At 42.6% G+C, this 17,405-nt stretch overlaps 1 protein-coding gene across 4 annotated transcripts in view; it reads left to right on the top strand.

Moving 5' to 3' along the window:
• Positions 1–17,405, top strand: part of LOC138293061 (uncharacterized) — a 289,136-nt gene that overhangs the window by 119,072 nt on the left and 152,659 nt on the right. For 3 of the 4 annotated variants that reach the window (XM_069232058.1, XM_069232057.1, XM_069232056.1), the window contains 3 exons: positions 2,161–2,227; positions 2,379–2,592; positions 3,211–3,262. In XM_069232058.1, the coding sequence (XP_069088159.1) occupies positions 2,161–2,227; positions 2,379–2,592; positions 3,211–3,262 (333 nt within the window). The remainder of the gene's footprint in view (positions 1–2,160; positions 2,228–2,378; positions 2,593–3,210; positions 3,263–17,405) is intronic. The other variant, XM_069232059.1, reaches the window with a different exon arrangement.

The raw sequence follows: 17,405 nt of genomic DNA, 5'->3' as shown, positions 1-17,405 counted from the left end.
CTCTTCAAAAGTCACTCTTGGACAGACAACATGTCTTTTAGTGGTATATTTACATTTTAGAGATCCACTTAGGTATCACAAGAATAGAGAAATAACAATTTCTCGTGTCCTTCCATCTAAGATTTTAACATATGTATTAAAATTCACTCTACCTGGTCCATTCCAAGAAAATGTGACTAATTGTGAAATTCTTTGAGGAGCCCTAATGGATGTCCTAGGTTCACTATTTAATTTTATATGTGATGTGAGGATGGTGCACCCAGACCTGCTTGTCAAATCATGTGGTAGCCAATCAACAAGTGATTAAGAAGTGGGGTTGTTGGGATGGTTTACATTCAAGAACAAAGTATGAACTAGTATAGTAACCAGATCACCACAACAACAGGGTTCTTTTTTGAGTAGTAAGACAAATGGTCTGGGCTGCCTGTAAATCAGGTAGTGTTTAGGAAATGTCCTGTGGGCTTGAATCCTGATATATCATTCAGGGGGAATCTGGCAGGATTCGTCCACTTAGAGGTGGCATAATTCTAGAACACCTTTCTTATTTTTAGGGTGTTTTTTCCGAATACCAAGATGTTATTAAAATATTTCTTTACCATTGGTCCTCAACTCCTATCAACATTTAAGAGAGGAATTTTCAGTCTCAAACAAACACTTTTTAAATATAATATACCATACTACATGTTGTAGAGGAAAATTATTTAATTTCTGAACCAACACATCTGAAAGTAAATCCTTATGCCGTGATTCCAAATTGTCCTAGCGGATATAAAGCCTTTTTATAAACCTACTACACGTCAGACACAAAACTGACCCTCGATGAGCACACTACTCCATATTATGGCATGTTGGGCAATAACATACTGTATTTGGTGTTACTGTGCAGGTTCCCACAAGGTTTTGTTTGGTATTTCTGCTGAAAATCTTGGCTAATGTAAGGTGCTGAAGTCACTGGGCGAACTATTGTTAATCTGTAAAGATACCATGAATCTTGTAATCCACAGTTAGTGGTAACTGCAGCTTCCAACTGAAATGAGGTTAACGAGCACTCGTAATGAGAGTCTTGGCATGCACTCCAGCTCTCCTTTGGGAAAACCACAACTGTGCAAGAATGCAAGTATTTTCCAAATGGACCTTAAACAGAGAAATAATTTCTTATGATCAGAGACCTGTATATGTTCACTAAAATTCAAACGATTGAATTTATATATTCACTTGCACATGTACGTATGTTTATTATGCCTATGCTATTCTTCTTGGTTGTATGGTATCTCTGGAGCAGTTTGTGTGTATTGTAAAAGACATGAGATATTCTAATTCCCAGGGCCGGCAAGATATCATTGCTGCTGGTTGCAGTAATAACCGGATGTCATTTTCGTAGAAGATGGAAAGGCTCACAGTTCCACAGGCTTCTTAATAATTCTGCCCAGAAATATGTAGTTGGTGCTTGGGAAACCCCTTTATTAGTTGAGATGGTGCCTGAAGGAATGCAATAAGAACACTGCCTATATACATGATGTACTTTGAGGTAGAAGAAATGCCACCGTACCTAGTTTTGAAATAGGGTAGTGTGTTTCAAAACATAAATGAAAGTGATGGTCATTGAAAGGTCTTTTAGGGTTTTGACACCTACGGCTGCTTTCCATTGTTTATCCTCTACTCATTGTCCTAAGACACCTGGTCATTTCGTTAATGTAGTGGTGAAGGCTCGACAGTACAAGTTTAAGTATAATGCTCCCCTTTTTGAACTACATGTTTTCTTGTCTTGCTTTATTGATGAAGACAGTTTGATGGCATCTTATGAACCACTTTCTTCATTAAAACACAGGTTGAGCCCTTTACAATTATAGATGCCACTCCAATGTTGCTATACAAAATTCTGTAAAAAATATTATGCTAGAAATCATTCTGGTGTTTCTTGGGCCACTACCACTCAAATTAAACTGTGGCCTGCAAATGTTGGCTCTGAAGTTAGATGGCATGAAGGAAACTAGTTAAAAACTGCAGTAGTGGGCGATTTTTACTCAACAATCATATTCAAGATACATGCAGCTTCAAAGGCAGCCAATTAGATCTTACTATAAGAGATAAACAGGTTATGCCCAATAACTAAGGCCTTTGGTGCATACATAAGGAGCTGACAGTATTATTCTCTCCTAGAGTTATTTGCCCAGATGGATGTCTGAAACAGGAAACCGCAGTGTGGGGGACTGATATCTACACAGACGTAAGTTTATTTGGTGAATACATGGATCTGATGGGTTGATTGTTTTTTGTACCTTCCAGGAAATACGGCAAGCTCAGTTAACGTTCACAACAAGAAAAAGAAGGTAAATGTGAAATGCCATATTTGATTACCATTGCTGATTCCCCCTTAGGATTCCTCTATCTGCAGAGCCGCGATCAACGCAGGGAAAGTCAGCAATGCTGGAGGCAGAGCGAGAATAGTGAAAAGGCCGGGACAAAGCAGCTACCAGGAATCCACGCGGAATGGAGTAACAACTCGGAGTTATGGTGCCTGGCCTGGATCTTTCATTTTTACCTCAGCCACCATTGTCCTCCCACCCACAAGCCCTCCTCAACCACCCGAAGGTAACACCCGGTCATATCTGCAGATGTCTTCACAGCTGCCTTTTACTTCCAATAATTTCAATTAGTTTCTGTCTGACAAGGTGGCTTAGCAGAACAGTGCCTACTGATGTCTTTTACTATGAAGCTGCAAAATGCAAGTGCATTATAATACGGATAATACTCTACATAGGTTTGGAGGTAAAAATGTGATAAACCAATAAAACTTTTAGTGGTCTGAGAAAGGGACACAACAGGTTCCCTTGGCAACATTTTTTGTAGCAACTTTCAGTTTGGAGGCTGACTTCTGATATGCAAATCAGCACTAGCTTGTTCAGGACAGTTTACAAGATCGTGAAATGGAACAGCTTTGTGTCAAAACAACTTATTCTAGAAGGTTTTGTCACTGTTAATGGACTGGAAATGTGATCGTAAAATAATCGATAGGCTTAGAATGAGCCTGAGAAATATTTTAGGGTCTTGTAAATCTTAAGTGTTTGCTCTTTCCTGCTTCTCTTAAAATTGTTTCTAGCATTCAGTACGTGAAACCTAGTCTGAAGCTTTTCGTGCGTGAAACCTTTGATATAGGGTCATGTTTTAGGTGGTGTCTCACTATAGAAATGTTGCTTCTCTTTCTTTCAGGTCCTGTTCAGTGCAGCACCACAGCAAGGCAACTGACTCAAAATACAGCAGAGTAAGTACAATAACTGCTATATCTTCCTTTATACAGAAGGGCTGCATTAGCTATTTCTATTTATTCTACTTGACAGCCTACCATCCTTACTTTTACTCCGTGGTCAGTCTGGTTCTTTGGCTGGGAAAAAACAGAACAGTACCCTGGTCATAGAAAAACTGCGCTGGCTAATTACATAGACCACAACCGTATGGAAACCTGATACCAAATACACACAAGTTAGTTTATGAAGCTGATAAAATGCTAGTTACTGGAGAGGTAATGGCCATGGATTCTGGGGTGGCGAGGAGTGGGTCCCAGGGCCATCAGTGAACACATGGCATAACAGAGGGAGACCACTACGGAATAGCTAATGTGAAACTGAATTTGTATCCTGTAATTTTAGCAGAGTCATCAATATGTTGAAAAGTGGTATTCTACACATTACATGAGGTACTCGAGAAATCATAGGCTATTGCTTTAGCTGATCCACTTTTTGGAAAACGATTGTAAACATCTGTCGGTAGAACAGCCCATTCAGCTGCCAGATGGTATCTTTGAAAGGTTGACAGTCCAGGTAAGATTTTTTTTTCTATTTATGCGGCCAGATTAGGTTACATATGAGAACGGCACTTGTGGTTTCGTTATGTGCCGTTGATATTCACCTTTCAGTGATGAATATTTACATTCCAAATTGGTGCAATGCAGCAGGCTTGGACGGACAACATGCATTCTAGTTTTATAGCTCAATTCAAAGGATCCATTGCTTAGGCATCTTGAAATTTGTGAAATAACACGGTTAGAAATGGAGTTTCTGGTTGCCTAGAGTATGCACCTGAGCCACGCAGAACCCACCCACTCTACTCAGGGCAAGGGAGTTACACGTCCAAGATAACCCCTGCTGAACCCTCTGTTAGCTTGGCACTAGCAGTCATGCCTAACCCAGAGGCAATTTGTAAAACGTTTGCACAACACACACAACACGCATGACGCACTATATGAAAATAAACTGTATTGTACACAACACAATTATTAGACCAAACACAACATGTCAGTAATATCCTGCTACTCAAGCAGTTGTCAGAACTTTACACAATAGTTACTCTGCAGAACCACCAGTAGTTACACATAACACACAGGTTACTCATTATTTTGCAACATAAGTAGTAGTCAGGAATCACATTATTAAAGAAAGGCACTTGTCATAGAAATATAATAAACGCCCATATCAGGAACATTATAAAACATATGGCAAGTCAAGAAAACATTTCAGCAAGTCATGCCCATGAAAGGAACATTAGCAAACATATATGAAACACCTCATAAAAATAGGCAGGTTAACATATAAACCACGAATGTCCATACAAGAAACGTATGAAATATGAATGTCCTTTAAAAGTTACTGTTTTTATGATGCAAGGCACTCCCAGTGTCAAGAAGTGACAAAGGGGCCGCTGGTGCTCCACTGTGCTAAACGGGGGCCTCACTGTAATTCTGTGGGAGGGGGGCGACACGCGTCCCCTCTGGTTTTGATAACAGGCCACTCCTGGGGCCTGTGATCTCTGGGGGCCCCCTGTGGGCCTCCACTGGCCCCCAACAAGGGGGGGCAAAACAATGCCCAAAACAACAAAGGGCCAAAGTGGGGAGCTCACCCGCCTCTCGTGGGGGCCCCACAACAACACAGGAGGGCTGTGGCAGGTGGGGAGCCTCCGGCGAGGCTGACTCCCCGCCCACGCCCTCTTCAAGTGATTTGTGTCTCCGCTGGGGCAGGAGGAGCCTAAGTGATGAGGCCTACTTCCTCCCTGCCCACCAACAACCACAGCGAGGGGCCAGGTTGGGCAGGGAGCCTCCGATGAGGCTTCCTTCTCGCCCAACTCTTTCTCCTGCAGCCTGGAGCCCGCCTGGCCGCAGTAGAGGGCAGGCACCAGAGTAAGTGCCTGCTTGTTTCCCCGGGGCGCTTCTAGGAGCGTGCTTTGCCCCAGGGGCACAGTAGGAGTGTGCTCGCTCCTTGCTTCACTTTTAGTGGTGCACCAACAACTTAAAACAATGCTGGGTCACGGCAGTTAATCCCTCACAGCGGCAACGCGCTTTTCAAAGTGCAGGGGGATTCCACAAGCCAATTAGGTATAAGCCAACCATATCAACTTTAGAAGGGAGAGCACCTGCACTTTAGCACTGATCAGCAGTGATAAAGTGCTCAGAGTCCTAGAGCCAACAGTGAGAGGTCAGAAAAAATAGGAGGAAGGATGCAAAAAGTCAGGGGACGAACCTCTCAAAAGGACCAGGTCCAACAAACATTTTAAGGTTTCTCCTCAGCTTACATTTCAATATATTCCTCACAATTTTCCATGGGCATTGATTCACTAAAATGTCAGGAGTAACAGTAATGACATATCCTGTCCTTTGGCCTCAGTGACGTCACAGAAAGTTACATCATTTGATTATGACCCTTGTGACCCCAGTAGGTTCACAGGAAGTAATATCACGCAGTCATTGACCGTGATGTCATTAACAGAAATTACATTACTGAAATTAAAATAATACTATGTGATAAAGAAAAACAGAACATATACTAAAACATATAAAAGTATACTTTAGTTACCAACCACATATTATCTGGGCTGCTGAGATCCAGGGGCTCAACCACGAAAAACCATCAGGATAGACCAGAGTAATAGCCTTCATAGGCCAGCTACAGCCATAATCCTTTTAAACACTGCTTCAAACACTCAAGCACAGAATCAGATACCCTGGGCTCATCCATCATCCATCGTACTCCAACCACAGCTATCCAGAGTATACCAAGACATAGTATCTAAGACCAAAATACAGCCTCAAATGTTCAGGCAGACTCTCCACACACCAAGACAAAACCAGTATGCCTGGGAGAACACTATATTCATGTGAAAACTTAGAAGAGAATAATAATTAACCAAAGAGTGAACCTGGTTGGTATCTGTTAGAAATGGGGTCTCCAGTTGGCAGAAGTATACACCCTTGCCCAAGTAGGGACCACAATCCTAGTCAGGGTAAGTCACACACAATCCAAATATTCCTGTGCCCACCCTTTGGTAGCTTGGCACTAAACAGTCAGGCCTAACTTAGAAAGCAATGTGTAAAGTATTTGTGCAATAAATCATGCAATGACACAGTGAAAACACCACAAAAAATAGACCACATAGGTTTAGAAAAATATAAGATATTTGTATGATTAAACTAAGCTCAAAACGATCAAGATTTGATAATCACAAGTTGAAATATCACTTTTGTAATGATAAGAAGAGTCTTTAGTTTTTAAAAGCAACAATTGTCTCTTGCAAGCACAAAGTACCTGGTTTGTGTCAAACTTACACACACGAAGACCGCAGAGGAGGAGATGCATGGAAAAAGGTAGGTGTGCATCAGTTTTCCAGGCGCACACAGACGATGAGTCGATTCTTTTCCACCCAGCAAGGGCTTTGCGATGAATTCCGGCGCGCAGGCTGGGATCTTCTTTGCGAAGCAGTGTCTTTTGACACCCAGGGACGATGCGTGGAAATCCAGGGCGTGCAGGACGAAGTCACAGAAGTTGCGTCGATCCTGCCAGTAATGCAGCAGAATTTCTGCTGCAAGGCGGCGCTGCGTCGATTCCTCTCGCAGGAAGTCAGACTGTGTTGTTCCGGCTCGGCGCTGCATCGATCCGGTGGGCTGTGCGTCGAAGTTCCGGTCGCAACGTTGGCGCTGCGTCTATCTCCACCGAGGTAGTCGGGCTGTGTTGTTCCGGTTCAGCAATGCAGTGATTTTCTCACCGCTGGACAGGCTGTGCGTCGATTCCGGCAGGCTCTGTGTCAATTTTCGCTGCACAAGGAGTTTCTTTGCAGAGAGGAAGTCTTTTTGGCCCTTAGACTTCCAGAACAGGAGGAAAGCTCAATCCAAGCCCTTAGAGAGCACTTCTCAGCAGAGCCAGAGGCCACCAAGGCAGCAGGGCAACAGCAAGTCAGCAGTCCTTTACAGCAAAGCAGTCCAGGTGAGTCCTTTGGGCAGCCAGGCAGCTTCTCTTGGCCGGTTGCAGGTTCTGGTGCAGAGTATCTGCCCAAGTAGTGTCTAAATTGGTAAGGTCAGGAACCCAGTTTACATACCCAAAAGTGCCTCTGAAGTGGGGGAGAATTAAAAGCGTGGTTCTGAAGTGCACAAAGTCCCCTTTCAGTACAACCTGTCTGCCAGGGTCCCAGTCGGGGGTTTGGCAGTCCATTGTGTGAGGGCAGGCCACTGTCCTTTGAAATGTAAGTGTCAGGCCCTCCACCCTTCCAGCCCAGGAAGACCCATTCAGTATGCAGATGTGTGCAGGTATGACTGAGCATCCTGTGTTTGTGGTTGTCTGGCTGAAATGCACAAGGGAGCTGTCAACCAGCCCAGCCCAGAAGTGGATTGGAGACAGGTTGTAAGATACAGAAGAATTTTAAATGCATAAAAATGCTCATTTTCTAAAAGTGCCATTTCTAACATAGTAATATAAAATCCAAATTCACCAGTCAGCAGGATTTTGTATGACCATTCTGGCCATACTAAATATGACCTGTTTACTCCTTTCTAATCAGAATCTACCAACAGTTTATGAGGGTAGCCTTAATGTTAGCCTATGAAAGGAGAAGGCCTCACAGCAGTGGAAAATTAATTTAGGAGTTTTCCACTACCATGACATATAAAACAACAGATATATGTCCTGTCTTTTACCCACACAGCACCCTGCCCTCTGGGTTACCTAGGGCCTACCTTAGGGGTGACTGATATGTAGAAAAAGGGGAGTTTAAGGCTTGGCAAGTACTTTCAAATGCTAAGTCGCAGTGGCAGTGAAACTGCACACACAGGCCTTGCAATGGCAGGCCTGAGACATGGTTAAGGGGCTACTTATGTGGGTGGCACAATCAGTGCTGCAGGCCCACTAGTAGCATTTAATTTGCAGGCTCTGGGCACATACAGTGCACTTTACTAAGGACTTACAAATAAATTAAATATGCCAATTGGGTATGAGCCAATGTCACCACGTTTTAAGGGAGAAAGCATATGCACTTTAGCACTGGTTAGCAGTGGTAAAGTGCACAGAGTCCTAAAACCAGCAAAAACAGTGTCAAAAAGTGGAGGGAGGCAGGCAGAAAGTTGAGGGTGACCACCCTAAGGCTGTCAGATCCAACAGTAACCATGTGAACCTTTCCTAATAGGTGACAGTCTGCACATATCTGCATATTTGCACATATATCGACTTAACCGCATGTGGAAATATACCCACAAAAAATGTAGTTACTCTGCTCACACGACATTTCCAATGCCTTGTTCTTCTCCATTCACAACTGACTGCATGGACAAGACATATGGTATGTAGTCTGGGAACAACATTTTAGTCTAGTCACATATCTTTGAAGATTTTATGACCTTTGAATGCTAATAATTGAACTGTTAACACCAGGAGAAACCAACAAAAGTCGAGATTTGCTGACTAACCATGAACTCAGTTGATGTGATGCATTTTAAATAATTCCATTTAAATTTATTTTGTGTGGGTATTCTTAAAAATTCTGCATGGATCTGGCCTTCCTGTACCTGCATTCAACACCCCTGACATGCAGTAATTATATTAGCTTCGTATACAGTACCCGCCTCAAATTGAATTGTCCTCTGAAACTTTATTATTAGGTGTTACCTAAAATAACACATATTTTGGATGCCTGGTGGTCTTTGGGGCACTTGCTTGCTGAAAAGGGTCTCATAGTTCCACAACACACTGCAGAGAAGAGGGAGCTGCTCACATCCCTGCGCTGTTGAAGTGCTATATAGTGCTTGCTGAGACTCGCAGGATACCATTTCCATTGAACCCTGTGTTAAAAAGAAGGAAGGAGGGACTTTGTGAAAGAAGCCTATGACTGTACTCCTGGAGGTCAATGATAACGAGGACAATGTGATGTCTACACCTGTTTATCTTTATACCTGAAATGGCAGGGTTGAAACCATGATGAAATTGCATCTATAACCACCACAGGACTGCCTTGACTGCATACAAGCATAAATGTCCAAACTGCTTATTCATTGCAGTGTTAGCCATACCTCTAAGGCACCACTAGCTTCACTCAAAGCCTCTAGTACACCACATGATTTTGGTAAAATGGATAGAGGTGTCTACTGAACAGTTGATCCTAAAAGTACTTCACTGGTTAACCAAATCTTTGCACTGTGATCACTCATTATCAGCACAAATCCTTATGGCTAGGAGAGTCAACTGGGTGGGGCCATCTCTTAAGACAATCACTGGTGACTGTATAGGTATTAATTTTAAAGACTCAAACATTGATTCAAACATTTTAATGCAATCAAAATTCCTTTTCCAGGGTCTTCCCAGATTTTTGTTCTGCCTCTGAGTTTTTTTATAAGCCCTGTGACCTCCTCCTCCCCCCTCAATCAATTTCGATAGACCATCATGAGGCATAACAATGCGTTTCACACTGCTAGCTCCTCTGGCGTTATGCTTAGCAATAAATGTGCCCCTCTCTAATGGATAAATGGGTGTGACTGACTGGTCTATGCCTCAGAGACTGAGTCCTCTAGTAACAGGGATGGTCGCCAGATCTCTGAGATAGTGGACTCTAATATTAATAATTCAGACTTAGTCAAGATTCGTTCATGGAAAATAGCAGGCTGGGGAAAAAGCTAGGAGTTTCAGACTGGTTAGAGTTAGTGGCAAATTATCACGTCATATGTCTGCAAGAAACCTTGGAGGCCGAGCCAAGCTACTTGGATGGGTATAGTACGTACCACACTCCGGCCTGCCCTTCAAAGGCTGGCAGGGATAAAACAGGACTAGTTACCTCCATTCTTACCACTTTCCCTGGGGATGGCATTACATTTTATAAGGAGTCAGTATATTTCCAGTGTTTGCTGTGTGACCTATCAAAGGACTTGGACTTGTTAATAATTTATTATCATCATGTATTTTTTGATGGGAAAGTACCTTTATGTCCCTATATATACAAGTTTGGTTTTTCTTTATTATCTCAAAAACTACTGAATGGATTTACACCAAATAACTAAAAAAGGTTGTTTTCTAGACCAAGAGCTACCATTCTGCCAAATTTGATGTTATTTCGTCAAGTGGTTCGGGCATTACTCCGGTTTAAAATCCCTAAAGAAAATTGTATGGGGGAAAAAGCACTTTAGAGCCCCCTTTTTCTCTGGCCCCCACTTGACAGATCACGGCAAACCTTTCCAGACAGCAACTGAAGTGAGCGTCATATTTTTGGAGGAAATTTCATGAAGATTCATCAAACGGCACCAAAGTTATTCATAGAAACTAGGTCATAACTAGAACTACTTAGTGACGACTGTCACTGGGTTATATATATATATATATATATATATACATATATACATATCTATATATATATATCTATGTTCGATGGCATTTGTAGCTGCAGATAATTGCATAAGTCCGCCATCTGGTGCTGGGCTCGGAGTGTTACAAGTTTTTTTTTTTTCAAAGAAGCCTTTTTTGAGTCACAAGATCGAGTGACTCCTCCTCTCGGTGATAGTGTGCATGGGCATCTAGTCCTTTGTTAGATTGTTTTCTTTGCGCCGTCGGGTTCGGACGTGTTCCCTCTCCAGTAAATCTCGGTTTGGTACTATCTGAACTTCGGTATCTTTCCTTTAAATGTCGGTATTGTTTTGACGTCTTTTCCATACTACATTCAATCCAATTGTAGCGTCAGGATCAATTAAACGCCCTTTTGGGTGACCTTCTTGGGCACAAGCTCATGGATCGGACTCCATTTCGATTCTGCCCTCAGTGCCATGCCAAGTTCCCCTCTACCGACCAACACTCCGTGTGTAAACTTTGCCACTCTGCGGATCAAAAGTCTGTGAGGAGTGCTGATCCATCCGCTCCAAGAAGACTCTGTGAGATCGAAGACCGTGTCGGTTAGAGACGGAATCGAAGTCAACCAAACAAATACCCAACATTTTTGGTGAGGAACAGGTGCAGACCGCAGTTTCCATCGCAGACTCCAATTCTGACCATGACCCAGATGGAGACAGCCAAGTTATTCCTGCAGCGCAGTACGTGAGTACGCCAGCCCCTTCCTATCAAAATATTCCAAAAAGTCAGCACAAATGGTCTTGGGTCCACCACTGCTTGCCAGCCATGCTTGGACCCAAACCTACATCTCGATGACCGGCCCTCGGGTTCGAAGACGACCAAAATGCATTCGACCAAACAGATTGCATGCCTGTTTTCGGATCGAGTCGCAAGGTGGAGGCTTCCAATGCAGAACTGAAACGTTTGTGTACCACCTCGGAGCCAAAGCATCCAAGCTCCTCTTCAGAGCCAAAAAAACTCCCATCTGTTTCATAGTCCACATTTTTGGCCCTATTAAAGCAGTCAGTCACCAAGCTTTTGGAGCACATAACTGTGGGAAGTAAAAATGTTCAATCTGCAGAGGAGTCAACAGACATTAGGCCCATTCTTGAAGTGATGGACCATAAACAACGGAAAATCCAAATCCAAAAGGATACTGGGAAAATTATTGCCTCTCCTCCTTCTATAACCAAGAGGAAACTGCCTTTCCAAGAGAATTTGGAAGCTGGGCCTTCACCTGCAAAAATATTTAAACACAAAGAGAAACCAAAGGCAGTGCATCAGCCTCCTCTACCGGATTCTCCTTTGCTTCCCACTTCTCCACCACCTGATACTCCACCACCACCTTCACCTACACAGTATTCTATGCAATCTCATGTCGCTTCACATGGGAATTGTATGGGTGACAATACTTATACTGTAGACCCATGGGATGTGTGGGATGCAGACCCTATCCCATCTAATACCCTGACCTATATCCCAGTAAGCCAACTCCAACTGAAGACACCACGGCCTATAATCAGTGGAAAATTGCCAACTCTCAACCTCTTTTAGCCAGGTACGACAGGGCCCATTGGGATGAGATGCAAGAGTTCCTCCAATATCTCCCACCAGATCACCAAATATTCACAGCCTCCTGTTAGAAAAGCAATCCAACAGTGGGGCATCCAATTCAACATGGTAGAGGAAGCCTGTTGTTTCACCCATCAGGGCAACATCCTGTGTTTAACAGAGACATAAAAACATTTTAACTTGATAAAAACCATAAACATAACCTGTTCTTTGGCTACCTTTAAGTGTACCACATTTACCCAATGTGTTCATCTATGCACAAAACAGTAGCAATTCCTGCAATATGTTGTGACTATAGATAATAACTAGATAATCATCTATTTACCTAAATAGACAAACATCTCTTCACCCACATTAAGACCTGTGGGAATGTTGCTGTCCATTTCCAAAATATCCTTGATTCAAATTACCTAAACTTCTGTATGCGATTCCCACCTCTTTTTGCGACTAGTTTTGTGTCCATTGCAATGTACCGTAACAGATTTCTGTTGCTGTGATGTTCTTTAAAAAAATGTTGTGCCACTGGGTATTGCTTTTCATTCTTTTGGATAGCTCTCAAATGCTCTAGTATTCACTTTTTTAGTCTTGTCACAGGGGCACATCAGAGCATACACACAGAAGTCAGATTGACAGGTCAAGTATTTAGAGATAACTGAATGTGTCTTACTAACGGGAGAATAGTATTATTTACATTGTGACTGAACCTGCAAGCTTTACAACTGCCACACACGTAAAATCTAGCTGGGATCCTGCCTGTTCTACTTGTCTCATCAGTAATGTTATTTTGCACAACTTGTCCTCCAATAACCTACTTTTTTTAAAGTTATATTTGGGTGGCCCCCCACCGACTTCCATATTTCTCCTTCACTGGCTAGTTCTTCCCAATATTGTTGATGCGGTGGTAATAAAACACACAACCTTGGAGTTTTCCTCAGTCTCCCTTTTGCCAAATGTGTGTCTCTACACACTCCCTTAGCTTTTTCAAATGCACATTTAAGGACACCCTCTCTATCTCCACGTTTCCTGAATCTGGATATCATGACTGGGCATTCTTCGTGAAAAGAGCTATCCGAGCTACAGTTTGCCATAAGGAATGCTTCTGATCAGATTCATGGTGGCTGCTAGTCGCATGCAGCAGATTATTGCCAGACGTAATCTTTATATTTAGTTTTTTTGTTAATTTTTCATCCTCTTCAGTCATTGTTACATACAAGAAGTCTACACTGGTATTGCTACTATTCCTTTCCTACTTCAGATCGAAATAATTGTCATTCAATTTATCAATGAATTCCAATGCCTGTTTTTCACTTTTCTTCCATACCACAAATGGCTCATCAATGTATTGTAACCAAAGTATCACAAGTGTTCTAAATGTATCCACTGTCTCGGACACCTGCAGCTCCCACCATCCCATCATGATGTTCACATAACTGGGAGCAAAACAGGGGCCATTGCTACTCCCTGGATCTGCCTCTACTGTTGCTTATTGAAAGAAACAAAGTTATTAACCAAAACTCAGTCATCGCTATCATTTCCATATGAAAGAGAAAAGAAAGGGAGTACGCCTTTAGAAAGTGTCTGCATTCCTGAACGCCATCTTCATGGCGAATGCTGGTATATAGTCTCTAAGGTAATCAAAAGGTAGTCTTCCTTTCAAGGAATGTCATAAATGTGGTGTAAACATTACTTGCTGTCATCAATGTATGACGTGAGAGATGACACAAAAGGTCGCAAAAAATAATCATTATATTTATAGGTGTTTCCCAGGATCGGCCAGGAGTGACCAAATAGAGGAAACAATTGGTTTCCCTGGTGGGGTGGATGGATTTTTATGTAATTTGGGCAACAAACACAACATGGGTATCCTAGAATGCTTATTGAGGAGGAACAAATACTCTTCCCACTCTATGTGCCCCTAGTCCCTCCAATCACTCAGCATATCATAATATCTGACTTTTGCTGTCTCAATCTCCTGTTTGGACACCAATTCATAACAATCTGGTTTCTTCAGTTGTAACATTCCCTCTTTAAAAAATGCTTCTTCAGGCAGGATGACAACATTGCCACCTTTGTCCGAAGGACAGATGACAATGTTGTTGTCTATCTGTAAATGTTCTCAAAGCCAACCTTTCATTCTTAGTCAAATTATCCCCATGCCATTGCTGATGTGCCACAAGTTTCTTAAAGTCCTTTATCACCAACATTTCAAATTTGTCTGAATGGGTTTAAAACTGCAGATGCAGTTCATTCCTAAATCAATCCTCATATTATCAAGGTTCAGATATTTATCCCTCAAAGATTCTGTCTTTGCATCCCGTTCCGCAAGGGCAAAAAGGGTATCCACATCCCTAATACTCAAATTACTCAACCGGGGTTTCGTGTGAGGATTCGGTGTTCCTTTCCCATACCATTTCTTCAGTTTCCATTTCTTTACGAATTTGAAAAGATCTGTGTGGCTTTGGGAATAATCAAAATTTTTAGTAGGGCAAAATGATACACCTCCCCTTAACACAATTCTAAAGAGGATAATGGACGATCAGATAAATTTACCACTTTCTTGTTTTTCTCCAATAAAGTCCTGTCTTCTGTCCCCTTGTTCATCTTCCCACAGGGGGTGTTGTCATCTTTGTACCATCCACCTCTTCTTGTTGATCTGAGCCTTTGCCTCTGCCTCGTCCCTTCCCAAGCTCTTTTGCCTATTATTTTTGGTTACTTCCCTGATTCAGTAGTTTCAGTTCTTCCAAAAAATGTCCCAGTTTACTCAAACTCCTGATAGCTGGGGCATCTTAGTCTAGATCAAAAATATCACATTTCTTCCTAACAATATTACTTCCATAAAAAATCAGTAGTCTTGACAACGATATTTCGGCATCATGGTATTTTTATATCACGATATTTTTGTCCGATATTTCTGTAAATCAATATTCAAACTCAATATTTAGTCCATTAAACTTTAGAGGAACTACTGGATGGTCAACTTGCCTTCTGGCAACAGAGTTTAATTAAAAGGATCCACTGCTTAGGCATTTTCAGAGCTGAAAAATAACTAGGGCTGGGCGGTGAACTCAGCTCCGTTGGCGGATTTCATGGAGTCTGCCCACTCTGCGCTCCCCTAAGAGCGTGGAATTCAGCAAAAACTCTGGCAACCGCCAGTTTACAGCTGAAACATAATCGTCTGTTCGAGCCAAGTATCATTGTGGCTAATTGAGGGTGTTGTGAAAAGTTCACCAAAATAGTGGCAATAATAACTTGCCTGTTGTATTAAAAAAACATTATTTCGACCAGGATTTTATAATTCTTCAGAAGGGAAAAGCGATTGCTATGCCAACAAGTACAGAAAGCAGCAGAGGAGCTCAGAGAAAACTTGAACATTTCGGACTATAGCAGTAACTTGTATTTAGCAGGGTGATGTGATGGGAGTCGTAGCCACTGCGACGTACACTTGGATCTACACACGACGTTGGTATACCCTCAGACTGAGGCCTCCCTCTCTCTTGGACACAGCATTTATGTCTGCTTGTGCTTACACTAGGACCAGTAGACTTTTCTCACTCAATGACACAGAAGAACCTGTTTCTGGTCACTCACAACCCTGCTTCTGTATCTGGGCCCTGGGAGGCACGTATTGCTGCTGAGGCTTCGCTCTTTCCTGGACACTGCACTTGCACTGGGCACAAGCCAGGTATTAACAGCCACCAGGCTTTGCTTCTTTCTGGATGCTGAACCGATCCCTAGAGACACATAAGACCCTGAGCCCAGGCAGTAGCTCCTCAAGACCCCTTCTCACGGACACAGCACTTGCCTCTTTGCACAGGGACTGGCGGGTAGCAGTGATCTGAGGCCTATTTCCCTCCTAAATATACAGAACCAAAGAGGTATTGCACGCTTGTGGGAGTGGGGTCTGCTTCTTTGCACACAGCCAGGTCAGAAAAGTAATATGCGGTGTGTGATAAGTGTGCACTCTCACACTCAAAACTAAGGGCTCAGAACAGTAAAAAGAGTTGTTTGTGCTGACAGAGTGGCCATTTGACTTGCTTTGGAGTGATGAATATTTGACAGCAACAACAGAGCATGCCACTTTCCTAAATACAGAGAAATGGCTTTTACACAGTATATTTTGAGAGCACTGCCTCGATTTACTTTCTACAATTACGGTGTCCCCCCTTATGTCCCATGTGTGTGCACTGCAGAGTGGCAGGCAACATGCATTCATGAAAGGCAGAATTAGCCAGTTTACCTGTCACCAAAATCACAATATTGCAGCACTGTGGTTATTACTATCCCTTACCCCCCCTCAGACTCACAGAGAATTATCCAGTTGCCACCCTCGTATTTGTTAGTACCCAGCGTTTTATTTTCTGTAGTAATATAGTCGTTTTTGGGTTGCGTTAACATCACATTGTATTCATAATTTGTAGCATGTTAAGTATTAAGCAGCGCTTAGGCAGAGTTTTGATTTCTTTTATGAGTGACTTTACTTTGTTTTTGTGGAAAATGTGTTGACTTCTGTGACCTGGTTATAGCATCTAGCGCCAATGCTTCCTTAAAAGGTGTAAGCTGCTCGGAGTGAGTTCATGCTGTTGACACACCTGCCCTGTTTTACACAATGGCTGAGTACCCAGTTATCGTTCTGTGGATGCTCACTGATTTTGCGCTGACACCGGCTCAGGTGACGCAGTGTTCCCAAGAAAGCACAAGCAATGCTGGATTCAGAATGTATATGAACCCAAGTCTACCCATGCAACGCTATTTGTGGAAGGAGACAAGCACCATGAGGTTTGGGGGGGGGGGGCTATAACCTAGGCAAGGGCACAGCACAGGGTGCAAGGAAACCAAAGCACTGTAAAAATGTAGAGTTTGGGGAGTCCGAAGTTTGTACACACGCACCTCAGTGTGCGCATGGACAAGGTTTTTGCCTAGCTTTAAGTTATCCCCACCCAGTCAATTCCAAGAACATGTATCTAATCAGAAAGCTTCCTTAAGGACAAGGAGTCCATGAGGCTGCTCTAAGTTCTCTATTTAACTTAGCCTGCAATGTAAGGCTGGTACACCCAAATCCGCTCCACAGAGACTTGGTAACCAATGAACACGTAAACAAGGTGTAGGGTTGTAGGGATGGTTTACATCTAGCCTTAAACAATGAGATAGTATAGAACCAGGTAACCACTACAACTGGGTTCTTTTTAGTATGGTATAATGTATGGTATCTGCTGC

Source organism: Pleurodeles waltl, chromosome 4_2 (assembly GCF_031143425.1).
Source record: "Pleurodeles waltl isolate 20211129_DDA chromosome 4_2, aPleWal1.hap1.20221129, whole genome shotgun sequence".
NCBI lineage: Eukaryota > Metazoa > Chordata > Amphibia > Caudata > Salamandridae > Pleurodeles > Pleurodeles waltl.
Note: the sequence above shows the minus strand (reverse complement) of the source record. Positions and strands in the feature narration are given on the sequence as shown.